Here is a 16,789-nt window from a genome sequence, read left to right as displayed (position 1 = left end):
TATTCTAACTCAAAATGATTAAATAGTTGATATGACATTTACTTTGTCAGTTTTAGAAAAAAACATACTGCCAAACTTATATAGCGCCCTCTTGTGGCTTTTAGTTGTGCCATTTAATTTGTACTCGTGCTTTGTGTCAGAGCTGTACACACGTTTATTTTTACACAATCAAAAGTTGTCATTTTTACATATTTCACTGATTTTGTGATCTGAGAATGGCCGTAGATGAAGAGGAGTCGGTTGCATGGAGCGTAGAGATGGAAGTGAGCTTATTCCATGCCATGAGGGGACACAAACCAGTTGGTGAGTTCAGTTTATTTTCGTTGCCCAGTTTCCGGACAATATGAATTTCAGATGAATGACAGGTCCGTGTTGTTTTTATGTGTTTTTCAAGACGAAGACTTCTCATTTTGCTATTGACTTTTTGAATTGACTTACCCCATTGTAATAAAGGTAGTATTAAAAGCCCAGTGCAGGTGGTTTTGTTGATTAATAACAGCGATTAATAATAACAATCTGTCAGTGATGTCACTGACATTGACAATGTTGCTGACCCAGCCGTGACCCGAAACCGTCAAGCAAGTGGCAGCATGCAGTATAGTATACAGTGACACACTTACTTAGGTTAGGACATGCATAAAATAGCCCCATATGGCATTAGTGCCAATGCGGGACTACCTGTACCACTGTTGTAGCTCTGCTTCTGAGGCCTTGCCCCAACTATCATCATACATGCCTCAGGAGTCAGGAACTAGATAGAAACTCTTCCGTTCGGACAACACGAGGGTTCAGATAACTCGACCGTTAGGACAACGCGACGGATATCTGTCGAGTTTACTCAAAAGCGAACTGTTGAGTTGTCTGAACAGTCGAGATGTCTGAACCGTCGAGTTGTCCGAATGGACAAGTTTTGACTGACGGACGAGTTGTCTGACAGACATTCTAGAAACCCACACACAAGAGCAAACTAAATTGATTTTGTGCAAGCTCGTCTTGTGTTAATTTTATGTAAATTCTCTGACTGAGCGGCTGTTTCACAGATTAAAGGAACACGTTGCCTTGGATCGGTCGAGTTGGTCTTTGAAAAGCGTTTGTAACGTTTTTTTATAAAATGCATGGATAGAAAGATCCATAAAAGTTGTAAAAGTAGAATACAATGATCCACACAAACATGCCTCGAAATTGCACGGTTTCCTTTTACCTCGTCGACTAACACGGTCAGCCATTTATGGGAGTCAAAATTTTGACTCCCATAAATGGCTAACTGTGTTGGTTCGCACAGTAACAGGAAAACCATGCAATTTCGAGGCAAACTTGTGAGGATCATTGTATTCTACTTTTAAAACATCTTTCCAACCATGTGCAATTTATTTTAAAAAACCGGTTACAAACGCTTTTTATAGACCAACTCGTCCGATCCAAGGCAACGTGTTCCTTTAAGCTTCATCAACTTACCCAACATCACACATAAGTCTTGGCTCAATTTGTTATTAATTTTTTACTGTAATGCGTAATTCTTTTTCCCTCTTTCTAATTTTAGGTGTGAATAAGAATTTTCAGATGATGTGTATACACGACAAGTTGCAGCAATCCATGGGACGTAAAATCAGCTCAGACCAGATCTGGGAACATCTCAGCACCATGTACGACATGCAAGCATTGGTAAGTCCAGGGATCTGTAATGCAACCATGTTGTAAAGTACTACTTTAATTTAGAAACTGTTCATAAAAAATGGGTGTCGTCCGCGGCTACACAACAGTAGTTACAGGTTGAATGGCTTCTGAATGGCACCCTGAATAAAGATATTGACAAAATGTGGAGTCTGCCAACATATCTAGATTGCTCAGTTGGTAGAGAGATGAAGGTCTTGTTGTTAATATCATGCTCTAGTAAATTTATTGTTGTTTTACCAAAAGTTATTAAAAAAATAAAATTACCTTACCAGGTTTCCTGGCTTATTACTTAAATTTACAAAATGAAAGAAAAACTAAGCAACCACCTTGTTTTGAACTCCTTTTCTCTTGAATTTTCACAGCATGAGTCAGAGATTCTACCGTTTCCAAATGCCGAGTCTGACTTCACTCTGCCTAATGATGACTATGGAGACATGATGAAAACTAAAACCAGCGGGTCAACATCAGCCGGCATCGAAGACAGTAAGGCAATGGTTACTATAATTTTGACGATGATTTGTGTTGTTTATTTATTTTTTTATTTACACTTGGAAAAACCCAGGTGCCCAGTAATACAAACAGACATTATTGTTTAAAAAAGTGACAAGAACATTAACATTATGACAATGTTACAATTAATGTTACATAAACCAGGCATGATTTTACTTTTTTAGTCTTTTGTCTAATATTATTTGCCCTTGGATAAATGAGTAAACAAAATTCTTAATAAGGCCTGATTTAAGCCAAGAACTGGCCTTGTGTACATGTAGGCCAGCTCTTGTACTCAATAAAATGTTTTTTTTTTTTCGAAGGACCAAATGTCATGCCTGATCAACTACAAATCACTAGTCTATATCCATGATATTTAACAAATATTATGCTCATTGTCCACAAAGCACTTAACAGTTAACACAGCATCAAATACCATACATATGCTGATGATATTCAAATTTATATGGATTTCGACCCATCCATTCCCAACGACGCAGAATGTGCTCTTTTCAGATTGTCAAACTGCATCACTGATGTTCAAAACTGGTTAATCGCAAACAAACTTCTTCTGAACAAAGACAAAACTGAATTTTTCATTGCTGCTTCTCCTCATCACCAGAAAGTTCTCAGCCACTTGACTGTGAACGTGAACAACACAACATTTAAGCCATCTCAAACAGTGCGAAATTTAGGCGTCTTTTTCAACAGCTCCATGACAATGAGCACACACGTCACACGTACATGCAAGTCCATCAACTATCACATCAGAAACATCTCCAAAATACGCAAATATATTGACACAAACACATGCCACGCTGCTGCCAGAGCCCTTGTGTTGTCTAGACTGGATTATTGTAACTCTCTCCTCAATGGTATTAAGCAAGCTGACATTGACCGTCTACAAAGGCTCCAAAACAATGCTGCTCGCATAATTTTCTTGCAACCCAAATACACACACGCATCCACTTTTCTCAAACAATTACACTGGTTACCAGTTAAACAACGCATCACCTTCAAAACATCAGTGAACATGCACAAAGCACTCTCCAACGTACTTCCACAATACCTTACAGAGTCGCTAAATTTCAACAAACCTGGCCGGAGTGGGCTCCGCTCCGGCCAGAATCTTACAATCCCTCGCACACACAAAATGGCAGGGGACCGGTCCTTTTCAGTCGCTGGTCCCCGGTGCTGGAACACCCTACCAAGTCATATTCGGAACACCAACACACTCCAGACATTCAAGAGTAAATTAAAAACACATCTATTCTCATAATCGTCTTTTCCGTAGCACTCTTCCAGCGCATTGAATTTTGTAAAATGCGCTTTATAAGTCTCATTTATTATTTACTATTGTTATTATTAACAGCAAGGCTCCCCTTGTATCTCAGAACTACTTAAAGTTTACACTCCGTCAAGGAATCTTCGATCAAGTTCCATGCTTTTTTCCTCAGTGAACCCAAGTCTGGCTACTCTTGGGATGCAAGTATTTTTCTTCAGCTGTACCAGGCATCTAAAACTCCTCTACCCCTTCATCTTAGATCTTGTCTTTGTACCACAAAATTCAAATCTCGTCTCAAAACTGTCATATTATGTTTTCAAGGACAAATTTAATTGTGTCTGTTTTCTTGCATTTGTTTTCGGTTTTAACGTCGCCTTGAACACGTAGCAGGGTGGATAAGTATGCATTACAAGTCTTTACTATTACGAACATACTGTTCGAAACGTCGAGTTGAAACCAACGGTTCTTTTCAGAACCACCCCAACTCATTTAGATATAGTTTAGTGTTACCGCAAACCTTGTCTCATCGTATCTCCACTATGCAAAGTTTCTAATCCTACTGATATTATTATTATTATTATTATATCTTCTACTACACAGCACCTCAAAAAGAATCCCTCAAGACGACTATCCGCCTCCCAATAATGACCTCCCTGGCCGCCGTCACCCCATCTGAGAAGGACAACTCCCCAAAGAGAAAGAGAACGCGGCAAGGAACGAATACACCCAACCCAGACATCATGGCCAGCAAAAGAAGACGGTAAAAACTGCATCTTAGAAGACCTCATCATGTCTGGTTACCTGTTGTCTCTGCATGTATAAACAGAATGAATTTTGGAAGGGGACCTGATTATTTTTCTAATGATGAAATGTTCCTGAGGCCCTCGTCCCACATTTAAAAAAGCATTGTCTGTAGTTGGACGGTATCTGCAAATGATGTCTCTTTTCAACTCAATCTTCTGGATAGCACCTAGGGCCATTTGTAAAAGAAGTTTGGCTTTCAGCTTTAAGGTATGATGTAGGGGTCTAGGGTGAAGCTCTCTAGTCATAGCCAAAGTCATTATTCTGGACATGCAGGGGCAGTGTGTTTTTGTCCTGAGGGCGCTGTTTGCACATCCGAACAATGAGAACAAGACCCGTAAACAATACACTCGAAACAAGATCAAACACCACCTTTACAGCAGGGATCAGTCAAGAACAACATTGTAAAAAATGGCGCTACATCATCATCAAATGGCGCTACATCATCATCATTTGTTCGGAAGATACATGAACCGCAATCCTACATGTAGGTGTTCTTAAGCATCCAAGAACACACCGCCTGAATTTTATCAGGCTTAGGCTGTGTACGAAGTGGCAGCTACGGCGACGGCTGGGTCGCCTTGTCATCATGCGTTGAAGTGTAGTAAGTTTTTATTAGCAACATTTGTAGCCGTAGCTGTAGATGCCAATTTGGATAGGGCAATATGGTAAGCACTCCCAGATGAAAGTACACGATAGGAAACCAACTCTATTCTGGCAGGTCATCCTGGATTTGACTTCAAGGCTACTATCTGACCCATCAATATTTTCCACTGAAGTTTTAACTGATACTTTGATCAACTGTGCCAGGCGCTAATATGATATCATGTCGTGAATGCATCCACGTGTACACAGTCAACCCTCCTACTGTCTGACTATTCAGTATTACCATTGTGGTTTTGAATGATAGGTTCTAAGTGTCAGCTTGCAATTATATGACATGAAGTGTATGCATTCACACGAGACAAAGTCGACCCTCCTACTGTCTGACCATTCACTATCATCCATTGTGAGTGGCAGATTTGTCACTGTGCTAGACTCCAATATAATTTAATGTTGGGAATGCATTTACACTGTACACAGTCAACCCTCCTACTGTGTGACCAGTCGTTCACATCCACTGTGGTCTTGCAGCACAAATTTTTAATACTTAGCATGGTTGTGTACTGCCTTACACAACATGTCCAGTGTCATGGCCCAAACAGTAGGAGGGTTGGACAAATCATTCCATGGTCAAAGCTTTAGCTCTACCATTGGCTCGGCCAACCCAGTGTAAGTCATTATAAAGTCTTAAAGTGACAAAGTGCTCAGACAAATTATTTCCAATTCCATAAATTATGTAAATACTGCTGCAATTTTACTTGTGTCCCATCTTTTTTATGTCCTCTTTTTTTATACTAAATAAACATACTGTTTAACTTGACATCATGATGCAGATTTTAAAGAAAACGCAAAGAAAACAAAGAACAAACCAAATCAAATAGACACATAACAAGCAATTTTTATGATGAGTTCTTTGTTCAAATGGAAGCTGTACTTTGTTACACCTTATAATAATTGTTAAACTGCAGAGATCAGATTGTTTAGAAAATAATACACGAGACTAGCCATTGATTTCACCAAACTTTTCTTAAAGGCACTGGACACCATATTGGTAATTGTAAGACCAGTCTTCTTACTTGGTGTATCTCAACATATGCATAAAATAACAAGCTGGTGCAAATTTGAGCTCAATTGGTCAGCAAAGTTGCAAGATAATAATAAAAGATTAAACACCTTGTCACACAAAGTTGTATGCTTTCAGATGCTTGATTTCAAGACCACAAATTCCAAATCTGAGGTCTCGAAATCAAATTCGCAGAAAATTACTTCTTTCTCGAAAACTACGTCACTTCAGAGGGAGACGTTTCTCACAATATTTTATACTGTTAACCTCTCCCACTTACTGGTTACCAAGTAAGGTATTATGCTAATAATTATTTTGAGTAATTACCAATAGTGTCCCCTGCTGTTAACTTAGGATTAATTTTAGGACTGAGGAACTGTTTTTCCTTATTCATAGATGTTGGGACCCATTGAACCCATCCTATAGTTAAGATGAATTACTCATCTCAAGATATGATTAATTCTATCGTTTCATGAAATCGGATTCTGGGCCCAATTTCATAAAGACTTTAAGTGGACATAGTAAATGCATGGACTACCTCCATGGTAAATGTAAATAGTAAATATTGTAAATATTATCTTTTTCAATTATGCTAATTTTGAACAGTAATTCCATTGAAACCAGCAAATTCTCAAGACTATGATTCTGTTTTATAGAATATGAAAGTTTCTGATCAGAATCTTTCAATGGATCTTTTTGTATAACCAGGCTGGAGTTATCATGTAACAAGTAGTTGTGAACAGCCGTATTGCCCTGAAAGTTTTCAAGTAAAAATTCTTAAATGTGTTTTTAAAAATCTGTGAAACTTTCAAGAAACAATAAAATTAGGTTGGAAACTGAGAAAAAAAATGAAATAATTATAAACAATTTTGTGTTATTCTTTGCATTTGAAAGTTTGCAATGTGGTACGTTGTACACTCCATTTGTTTGTTGATTTGTGCTTTTGGTATGACACTAATAAATTGTGGGTTTGACTGTCAACTATTTTGTTTCAAAAACACATTATTTGTAAAAAGATAATGAAGGCTTTTGTAAACATTTGCAGGTGGAACACATTTAGTTTAAAACAAACAGATTTTGTAACAATTTTGGGTCATAGCACTTTCTTGAAACAACCACAAATTTATGTTTTTCAACAAAACAAATGTCTGCCAAATCACTCATGGCCCCAAAAGTACTTTCATATAAAGACTCACGGCCCTCAATATTGCGAAATAATTGTAAACAAAGGCCTAACCCAAGAAGTGCATTCAAATGTATTGTTTACATTTTATGCGATTGCTTTAATTATTCATATATGGTGCATAATTATGACGTGAAGGTTTAAACAGGGTACCAGTGCAGCTGACCACGTGACATGTAACATTGGAAGGAGATATGCGGATGGGCACCAGCCGACGCCATTTCTTCCTTTCGAGAAAATTCCACGACGTCGACAAGAAAATCCATTTTTCAGTCCGTACTTTTCGGTAAATTTTTTCGTTTTATCGAAACAGTTCCGAGGAAAAAAACATTTCAAAATTTGAAAGGTGAGTTTCTTATTATCTTGGTGAAATAGTTTATTTGAAAATGTGTGTTTTTGGATGTAAAACTTGTACTTTTACTGTTGGTTTTTTTCACTGGGCGCCGGTTTTAAAAACCACGAGGTTCGAAGGGCGTGGTGTTAGGGCATGTTGGCCGAGGGGCCGTGAGTCGTACATTTCCGACATTTTAACAGGTCGGGGTTTATTTGCGGGGGGTGTGGGCGTGGGCGGGGTTCAGTGCAACCTTACTTATGATTGATGGACTCCACATTTCCACATGGAAATTTAAAACAAAAAAAAAATTGTCAAAATTTTACAGCAGAAGTGTACAAACAATGGGAAAATAAATTTCAACTGGTTCAATCAATCCAGAATAGGGTGGTAGGGAAATTTGTGTGGCTGGATTAATGCCTGTCACATACTGTACCTGAAACCGGTGCCAGGAGTTCCCTTTTAAATCTTAAATGGTGTCTGCTGGTCATACATGTCTGTTGAAATGTCAAATTTTCGCAATGAATCAATTCATCAAAGTTTGTCTGGTTGAAGGTCCTGCGATATGTCTGACTTCCCTGATAGCAGATCTTGGAATGACAAACCACACCCAAACTAAGACTGCTAAGAATTCCTATGCTCACCCAACCACGGCAATCACTCTACAGAACAATAGTCAGCTTTCAGTGCACACATTCACTACATCGGCCCATTCATGTCTTCCAAAATATGGACTTGATCACTCAACTGTAGTTCACTGACTGCATCACAGAACAACATGAATATTCATTGGGTCTCCAAACTCTTGACCAATACAATAACTGAGGGAAATACAAAAAACACACATAGTTTATTTACAAAACTAGACCACTTGTGACAATGAATAATTGCCAAAATAGCTCAATTTACATTAAGAGTCAATGTAAGAAATGATAGCAACTAAGCAGCCTATAAGTAAATTGGCCTACTCCCTTTTACCAGTAAAGCTGTTGTGTCCTTCCAGGCTCACAAAAGGCCTATTAAAAAATTTTCTTTTTTGCAATATTTTTTTATTTATTTGTTTTGTATTTTTTTAGCCAGCATGGATAACTGCAGGCAAGCCCTCTCCGATTATTGTCACCATGCATATAGTTCATATTTACTAAAATTATAAGTAAGGGAATAATTAAAAGGGTAGCGACGAGTTTGTAATTGGCTGTTTAAAACCGGCAGGGTCATGGCCTTGCGACACAGGCCGAAGGCGAGGGCCTTTATCGTATGGCCATGACCCTGCATTTAAGGTTTTAAACGGCCAATTAAGAACGAGTCACTATACCCTTAGGGAGCGTCTCAAAAGTCGGAACGGTAGGAACGTTCTTTTTGGATCGCAAGAGTATCCCCGCCGCTTTTGTCCGTTCCACAGGACCGGTCTTTTGGAACGCTCCGCGTATACTTTGTCATGATGTTGCGATCCTGCGGGCATATGCCCGCAGGAACGTTCTTTTGCGCTAGGAACGTGCCCGACTTTTGAGACGCTCCCTTATTCCCATTCATTTTGGTAAAAAGGCGTAAGAAAGTAGAAAACTCTGTAAAAACTTATCTGCTTCCGACATCCTTGAGCTAGCTAGCTCTACGTGTGGAGCATTTTTATGAGACAGTTTTCAGATATTTATTTGTGCGCGTAGTAATGCATCCTAGTATTCATGGGCTAATTTTGCAAGATCGATCATCCATGGGAACAAGGTTGTCGATTAACCTGGACAATGCTATATAATCCAAAAACAACCGGTTATAAATAGCTCCAGCTGGTCATTATCAACCGTTTAAACACCCCCACGTGACGCGCTCTCCACTAAGGTTACTCTCCACAAATAGGAATTTAGCGAAGCTGTGTGGGGTGTTTATGAATAACTAACTTTTAATCTGTTTTGGAGGTTATTGATGGGGTAAGATTTTGTAACAGGCCTTAATTCTGGGTACACCGTGTATAGTACAAGATTTTGTTTTTCCCTCAATAATAAACAAATTAATTTATTTGTTGCAGGCTTGTTGCTGTAGTTCTGCCACTGAAAAAATATTAACAAAACTAACGGATCCTCAGCACCGTGAGTCAGAATTGATCATCTTAAAATGGTAAGCTGAATTAGCCTACATCTGCTAACTTAACCCAGGCTGTGTGTAGACCGTGTCGGATTTGGTGTATATGGCTATGGCTGTCTCGATCTCAGCTACAATTATACTATCAAAGCAATAGCCGTAGCGGTTGAGCCAGAGTCTCCAATGTTGACATGGCTGTAGTTTAAACCATCCCATGATTTTGCAATCATACACACATAATGCCTATGAATTTAAGTAGAATTTGGTACTAAATAATTGTAAAACAACGAACAAGTAGGTATTTTAGACACAAAATGTTATCTGTACATGTATATTCCTGATGCTATCTGGTTTTTACATGGCACACCAAAATGTCTGCCCCCCCCTTAAAATCTGGAAATTGAGATACATGTTCTGGTTATTTGAATATGACTCAGCCTATAACTCATATTAAACTTATCTAGCTAAAGGCTAATCACTTTGTAATCAGTTTCATTTTAAGCTTCAAATACCTCCAATTGTTTTTGAATTTGCATCTTAAATGACTTACCTTTAGCGCTTATTTTTTAAATTTTAATCCCAAATTGGATAAAACTGCTTGACCTTACCCCTTGTGATTTTTTTTCATTTTAAATGCTGGACTGAGTGACCCCTTTATTTCAAATTTAGGCAAACATATGATAAAACTGCTAGACTTAGAGGGACCTGCCCCTTGTGATTTTTTCATTTTTAGGCCCAAATTTGACAAAACTGCTAGACTAGTGCTTGCAAAAGTTTACTTAACTACATTAGAATCATACTCTGTTCAATCAGATTATTAAACAAAGACTAATGCAAGAATAGTGTCTTTATTTTTCATATGAACCAACTGTGAGGTGGTATAACTGCATCTCCTGAGGACCCATGTCATCCATGAAGGAGCACCTAAGTCAACAGTATCAGCAAGGCCTGAATGAACGAACCCAGGGAGATTCAAGCTCAATAGTATGGAAGACTTACACCTGCTGCAGCCTTGGAACTTTCAACATGTGAAGCAAACATGTAACTGATGTTTCTACCAAATTTTGCCTGAACATACAACTAGGCTATAAAGCAATGCATGTTTATCAAATTTTACTCGAAAAAGCAACAAGGCTAAATAAAATAACACCTTGCAACGAAAATGCAACAAAAAGCTTTGCGAATGCAACAAGGCTATATATAGTCTTCTGTATTTTGCTCAAATTTTGCCCAAAAAGCTACAATTTAGCCTTGCGTTTTTATCCAATTTTGCTCAAAAAGCTACAAGGCTATAACCTTGCGTTTTTATCCAATTTTGCTCAAAAAGCTACAAGGCTATAAATTTAGCCTTGCCTTTTTATCAAATTTTGCAGTTTTATCCAATTTTGCTCAAAAAGCTACAAGGCTATAGCCTTGCGTTTTTTTTCAAATTTTGCTCAAAAAGCTACAAGGCTATAGCTGTGCGTTTTTTATCAAATTTTGCCTGAAAATTAAAAAGGCTTTATTTTGCTCAAATTTTGCTCAAAAAGCTACAAGGCTATAGCCTTGCATTTTTATCCAATTTCGCTCAAAAAGCTACAAGGCTATAACCTTGCGTTTTCATCCAATTTTGCTCAAAAAGCTACAAGGCTATATATAGCCTTGCGTTTTTATCCAATTTTGCTCTAAAAGCTACAAGGCTATAGCCTTGCGTTTTTATCCAATTTTGTCTGAAAATTAAAAAGGCTTTATTTTGCTCAAATTGTGCTCAAAAAGCTACAAGGCTATAGCGTTGCATTTTTATCCAATTTTGCTCAAAAAGCTACAAGGCTATAGCCTTGCGTTTTCATCCAATTTTGCTCAAAAAGCTACAAGGCTATAGCCTTGCGTTTTCATCCAATTTTGCTCAAAAAGCTACAAGGCCTTGCGTTTTTTATCAAATTTTGCCTGAAAATTAAAAAGGCTTTATTTTGCTCAAATTGTGCCCAAAAGTGCTACAAGGCTATAGCCTTGCATTTTTTTCCAGTTTTGCTCTAAAATCTACAAGGCTAAAGCCTTGCGTTTTTATCCAATTTTGCCTGAAAATTAAAAAGGCTTTATTTTGCTCAAATTGTGCTTAAAAAGCTTCAAGGCTTTAGCCTTGCGTTTTCATCCAATTATGCTCAAAAAGCTACAAGGCTATAATCTTGCGTTTTCATCCAATTTTGCTCAAAAGCTACAAGGCTATAGCCTTGCGTTTTTATCCAGTTTTGCTCAAAAAGCTACAAGGCTATAGCCTTGCGTTTTCATCCAATTTTGCTCAAAAAGCTACAAGGCTATAGCCTTGCGTTTTTTATCCAATTTTGCTCAAAAAGCTACAAGGCTATAGCCTTGCGTTTTTTATCCAATTTTGCTCAAAAAGCTACAAGGCTAAAGCCTTGCGTTTTTATCAAATTTTGCAGTTTTATCCAATTTTGCTCAAAAAGCTACAAGGCTATAGCCTTGCGTTTTTATCCAATTTTGCTCAAACAACTACAAGGCTATAGCCTTGCGTTTTTTTTCAAATTTTGCTCAAAAAGCTACAAGGCTATAGCTGCGTTTTTTATCAAATTTTGCTCTAAAAGCTACAAGGCTATAGCCTTGCGTTTTTATCCAATTTTGTCTGAAAATTAAAAAGGCTTTATTTTGCTCAAATTTTGCTCAAAAAGCTACAAGGCTATAGCCTTGCATTTTGTTCAAATTTTGCTCAAAAAGCTACAAGGCTATAGCCTTGCATTTTTATCCAATTTCGCTCAAAAAGCTACAAGGCTATAACCTTGCGTTTTCATCCAATTTTGCTCAAAAAGCTACAAGGCTATAGCCTTGCGTTTTTATCCAATTTTGTCTGAAAATTAAAAAGGCTTTATTTTGCTCAAATTGTGCTCAAAAAGCTACAAGGCTATAGCGTTGCATTTTTATCCAATTTTGCTCAAAAAGCTACAAGGCTATATAGCCTTGCGTTTTCATCCAATTTTGCTCAAAAAGCTACAAGGCTATAGCCTTCATTTTCATCCAATTTTGCTCAAAAAGGTACAAGGCCTTGCGTTGTTTATCAAATTTTGCCTGAAAATTAAAAAGGCTTTATTTTGCTCAAATTGTGCCCAAAAGTGCCTTGCATTTTTTTCCAGTTTTGCTCTAAAATCTACAAGGCTAAAGCCTTGCGTTTTTATCCAATTTTGCCTGAAAATTAAAAAGGCTTTATTTTGCTCAAATTGTGCTTAAAAAGCTTCAAGGCTTTAGCCTTGCGTTTTCATCCAATTATGCTCAAAAAGCTACGAGGCTATAATCTGCGTTTTCATCCAATTTTGCTCAAAAGCTACAAGGCTATAGCCTTGCGTTTTTATCAAATTTTGCTCAAAAAGCTACAAGGCTATAGCCTTGCTTTTTTTATCCAATTTTGCTCAAAAAGCTACAAGGCTAAAGCCTTGCGTTTTTATCAAATTTTGCAGTTTTATCCATTTTTTCTCAAAAAGCTACAAGGCTATAGCCTTGCGTTTTTATCCAATTTTGCTCAAACAACTACAAGGCTATAGCCTTGCGTTTTTTTTCAAATTTTGCTCAAAAAGCTGCAAGGCTATAGCTGTGCGTTTTTTATCAAATTTTGCTCTAAAAGCTACAAGGCTATAGCCTTGCGTTTTTATCCAATTTTGCCTGAAAATTAAAAAGGCTTTATTTTGCTCAAATTGTGCTTAAAAAGCTTCAAGGCTTTAGCCTTGCGTTTTCATCCAATTATGCTCAAAAAGCTACAAGGCTATAATCTTGCGTTTTCATCCAATTTTGCTCAAAAGCTACAAGGCTATAGCCTTGCGTTTTTATCCAGTTTTGCTCAAAAAGCTACAAGGCTATAGCCTTGCGTTTTCATCCAATTTTGCTCAAAAAGCTACAAGGCTATAGCCTTGCGTTTTTTATCAAATTTTGCTCAAAAAGCTACAAGGCTAAAGCCTTGCGTTTTTATCAAATTTTGCTCAAAAAGCTACAAGGCTATAGCCTTGCGTTTTCATCAAATTTTGCTCAAAAAGCTACAAGGCTAAAGCCTTGCGTTTTTTGTTCAAATTTTGCTCAAAAAGCTACAAGGCTATAGCCTTGCGTTTTTTGTTCAAATTATGCTCAAAAAGCTACAAGGCTATAGCCTTGCGTTTTCATCCGATTTTGCTCAAAAAGCTACAAGGCTATAGCCTTGCGTTTTCATCCAATTTTGCTCAAAAAGCTACAAGGCTAAAGCCTTGCGTTTTTTGTTCAAATTTTGCTCAAAAAGCTACAAGGCTATAGCCTTGCGTTTTTATGTAATTTTGCTCAAAAAGCTACAAGGCTATAGCCTTGCGTTTTCATCCAATTTTGCTCAAAAAGCTACAAGGCTAAAGCCTTGCATTTTTATCCAATTTTGCTCAAAAAGCTACAAGGCTAAAGCCTTGCATTTTTATCCAATTTTGCTAAAAAAGCTACAAGGCTATAGCCTTGCGTTTTCATCCAATTTTGCTCAAAAAGCTACAAGGCTATAGCCTTGCGTTTTCATCCATATTTGCTCAAAAAGCTACAAGGCTAAAGCCTTGCATTTTTATCAAATTTTGCTCAAAAAGCTACAAGGCTATAGCCTTGCGTTTTTATCAAATTTTGCTCAAAAAGCTACAAGGCTATAGCCTTGCGTTTTCATCGAATTTTGCTCAAAAAGCTACAAGGCTATAGCCTTGCGTTTTCATCCAATTTTGCTCAAAAAGCTACAAGGCTAAAGCCTTGCATTTTTATCCAATTTTGCTCAAAAAGCTACAAGGCTAAAGCCTTGCATTTTTATCCAATTTTGCTCAAAAAGCTACAAGGCTATAGCCTTGCGTTTTTATCAAATTTTGCTCAAAAAGCTACAAGGCTATAGCCTTGCGTTTTTTGTTCAAATTTTGCTCAAAAAGCTACAAGGCTAAAGCCTTGCATTTTTATCAAATTTTGCTCAAAAAGCTACAAGGCTATAGCCTTGCGTTTTCATCCAATTTTGCTCAAAAAGCTACAAGGCTATAGCCTTGCGTTTTCATCCAATTTTGCTCAAAAAGCTACAAGGCTATAGCCTTGCGTTTTTATCAAATTTTGCTCAAAAAGCTACAAGGCTATAGCCTTGCGTTTTCATCCAATTTTGCTCAAAAAGCTACAAGGCTATAGCCTTGCGTTTTCATCCAATTTTGCTCAAAAAGCTACAAGGCTATAGCCTTGCATTTTTATCAAATTTTGCTCAAAAAGCTACAAGGCTATAGCCTTGCGTTTTTATCAAATTTTGCTCAAAAAGCTACAAGGCTATAGCCTTGCGTTTTCATCCAATTTTGCTCAAAAAGCTACAAGGCTATAGCCTTGCGTTTTCATCCAATTTTGCTCAAAAAGCTACAAGGCTAAAGCCTTGCATTTTTATCCAATTTTGCTCAAAAAGCTACAAGGCTATAGCCTTGCGTTTTTATCAAATTTTGCTCAAAAAGCTACAAGGCTATAGCCTTGCGTTTTCATCCAATTTTGCTCAAAAAGCTACAAGGCTATAGCCTTGCGTTTTTTGTTCAAATTTTGCTCAAAAAGCTACAAGGCTAAAGCCTTGCATTTTTATCCAATTTTGCTAAAAAAGCTACAAGGCTATAGCCTTGCGTTTTTATCCAATTTTGCTCAAAAAGCTACAAGGCTATAGCCTTGCGTTTTTTGTTCAAATTTTGCTCAAAAAGCTACAAGGCTATAGCCTTGCGTTTTTATCCAATTTTGCTCAAAAAGCTACAAGGCTATAGCCTTGCGTTTTTTGTTCAAATTTTGCTCAAAAAGCTACAAGGCTAAAGCCTTGCATTTTTATCCAATTTTGCTAAAAAAGCTACAAGGCTATAGCCTTGCGTTTTTATCCAATTTTGCTCAAAAAGCTACAAGGCTATAGCCTTGCGTTTTTTGTTCAAATTTTGCTCAAAAAGCTACAAGGCTATAGCCTTGCGTTTTTTATCAAATTTTGCTCAAAAAGCTACAAGGCTATAGCCTTGCGTTTTTATCAAATTTTGCTCAAAAAGCTACAAGGCTATAGCCTTGCGTTTTCATCCAATTTTGCTCAAAAAGCTACAAGGCTATAGCCTTGCGTTTTTTGTTCAAATTTTGCTCAAAAAGCTACAAGGCTATAGCCTTGCGTTTTTATCCAATTTTGCTAAAAAAGCTACAAGGCTATAGCCTTGCGTTTTTATCCAATTTTGCTCAAAAAGCTACAAGGCTATAGCCTTGCGTTTTTTGTTCAAATTTTGCTCAAAAAGCTACAAGGCTATAGCCTTGCGTTTTTTATCAAATTTTGCTCAAAAAGCTACAAGGCTATAGCCTTGCGTTTTTATCAAATTTTGCTCAAAAAGCTACAAGGCTTATAGCCTTGCGTTTTCATCCAATTTTGCTCAAAAAGCTACAAGGCTATAGCCTTGCGTTTTTTGTTCAAATTTTGCTCAAAAAGCTACAAGGCTATAGCCTTGCATTTTTATCAAATTTTGCTCAAAAAGCTACAAGGCTATAGCCTTGCGTTTTTATCAAATTTTGCTCAAAAAGCTACAAGGCTATAGCCTTGCGTTTTCATCCAATTTTGCTCAAAAAGCTACAAGGCTAAAGCCTTGCATTTTTATCCAATTTTGCTCAAAAAGCTACAAGGCTATAGCCTTGCGTTTTTATCCAATTTTGCTCAAACAGCTACAAGGCTATAGCCTTGCGTTTTTTGTTCAAATTTTGCTCAAAAAGCTACAAGGCTATAGCCTTGCGTTTTTATCCAATTTTGCTCAAAAAGCTACAAGGCTATAGCCTTGCGTTTTTTGTTCAAATTTTGCTCAAAAAGCTACAAGGCTAAAGCCTTGCGTTTTTATCCAATTTTGCTCAAAAAGCTACAAGGCTATAGCCTTGCGTTTTTTGTTCAAATTTTGCTCAAAAAGCTACAAGGCTATAGCCTTGCGTTTTTATCCAATTTTGCTCAAAAAGCTACAAGGCTATAGCCTTGCGTTTTTTGTTCAAATTTTGCTCAAAAAGCTACAAGGCTAAAGCCTTGCATTTTTATCCAATTTTGCTAAAAAAGCTACAAGGCTATAGCCTTGCGTTTTTATCCAATTTTGCTCAAAAAGCTACAAGGCTATAGCCTTGCGTTTTTATCAAATTTTGCTCAAAAAGCTACAAGGCTATAGCCTTGCGTTTTCATCCAATTTTGCTCAAAAAGCTACAAGGCTATAGCCTTGCGTTTTTTGTTCAAATTTTGCTCAAAAAGCTACAAGGCTAAAGCCTTGCATTTTTATCCAATTTTGCTCAAAAAGCTACAAGGCTATA

The 16,789-nt window shown here is 37.3% G+C and overlaps 1 protein-coding gene and 1 long non-coding RNA gene across 2 annotated transcripts; both read left to right on the top strand.

Moving 5' to 3' along the window:
* The first annotated feature begins 122 nt into the window (after positions 1–122).
* LOC139952567 (MRG/MORF4L-binding protein-like) lies at positions 123–6,882 on the top strand. The gene is made up of 4 exons (XM_071951746.1): positions 123–303; positions 1,541–1,662; positions 2,037–2,157; positions 4,049–6,882. The coding sequence occupies exons 1-4, from the start codon at positions 216–218 to the stop codon at positions 4,210–4,212; spliced, it is 495 nt and encodes a 164-aa protein (XP_071807847.1). The 5' UTR covers positions 123–215; the 3' UTR covers positions 4,213–6,882.
* A 450-nt stretch (positions 6,883–7,332) lies between these two features.
* Positions 7,333–13,311, top strand: LOC139952378 (uncharacterized). The gene is made up of 3 exons (XR_011787887.1): positions 7,333–7,444; positions 9,453–9,541; positions 10,349–13,311. It is a non-coding gene; the product is annotated as an uncharacterized lncRNA (long non-coding RNA).
* The last annotated feature ends 3,478 nt before the right edge of the window (positions 13,312–16,789 follow it).

The sequence above is a fragment of the Asterias amurensis genome, chromosome 20 (assembly GCF_032118995.1).
Source record: "Asterias amurensis chromosome 20, ASM3211899v1".
Lineage (NCBI taxonomy): Eukaryota > Metazoa > Echinodermata > Asteroidea > Forcipulatida > Asteriidae > Asterias > Asterias amurensis.
The sequence above is the reverse complement of the archived record's forward strand: the minus strand, read 5'-3'. Positions and strand labels throughout refer to the sequence as shown.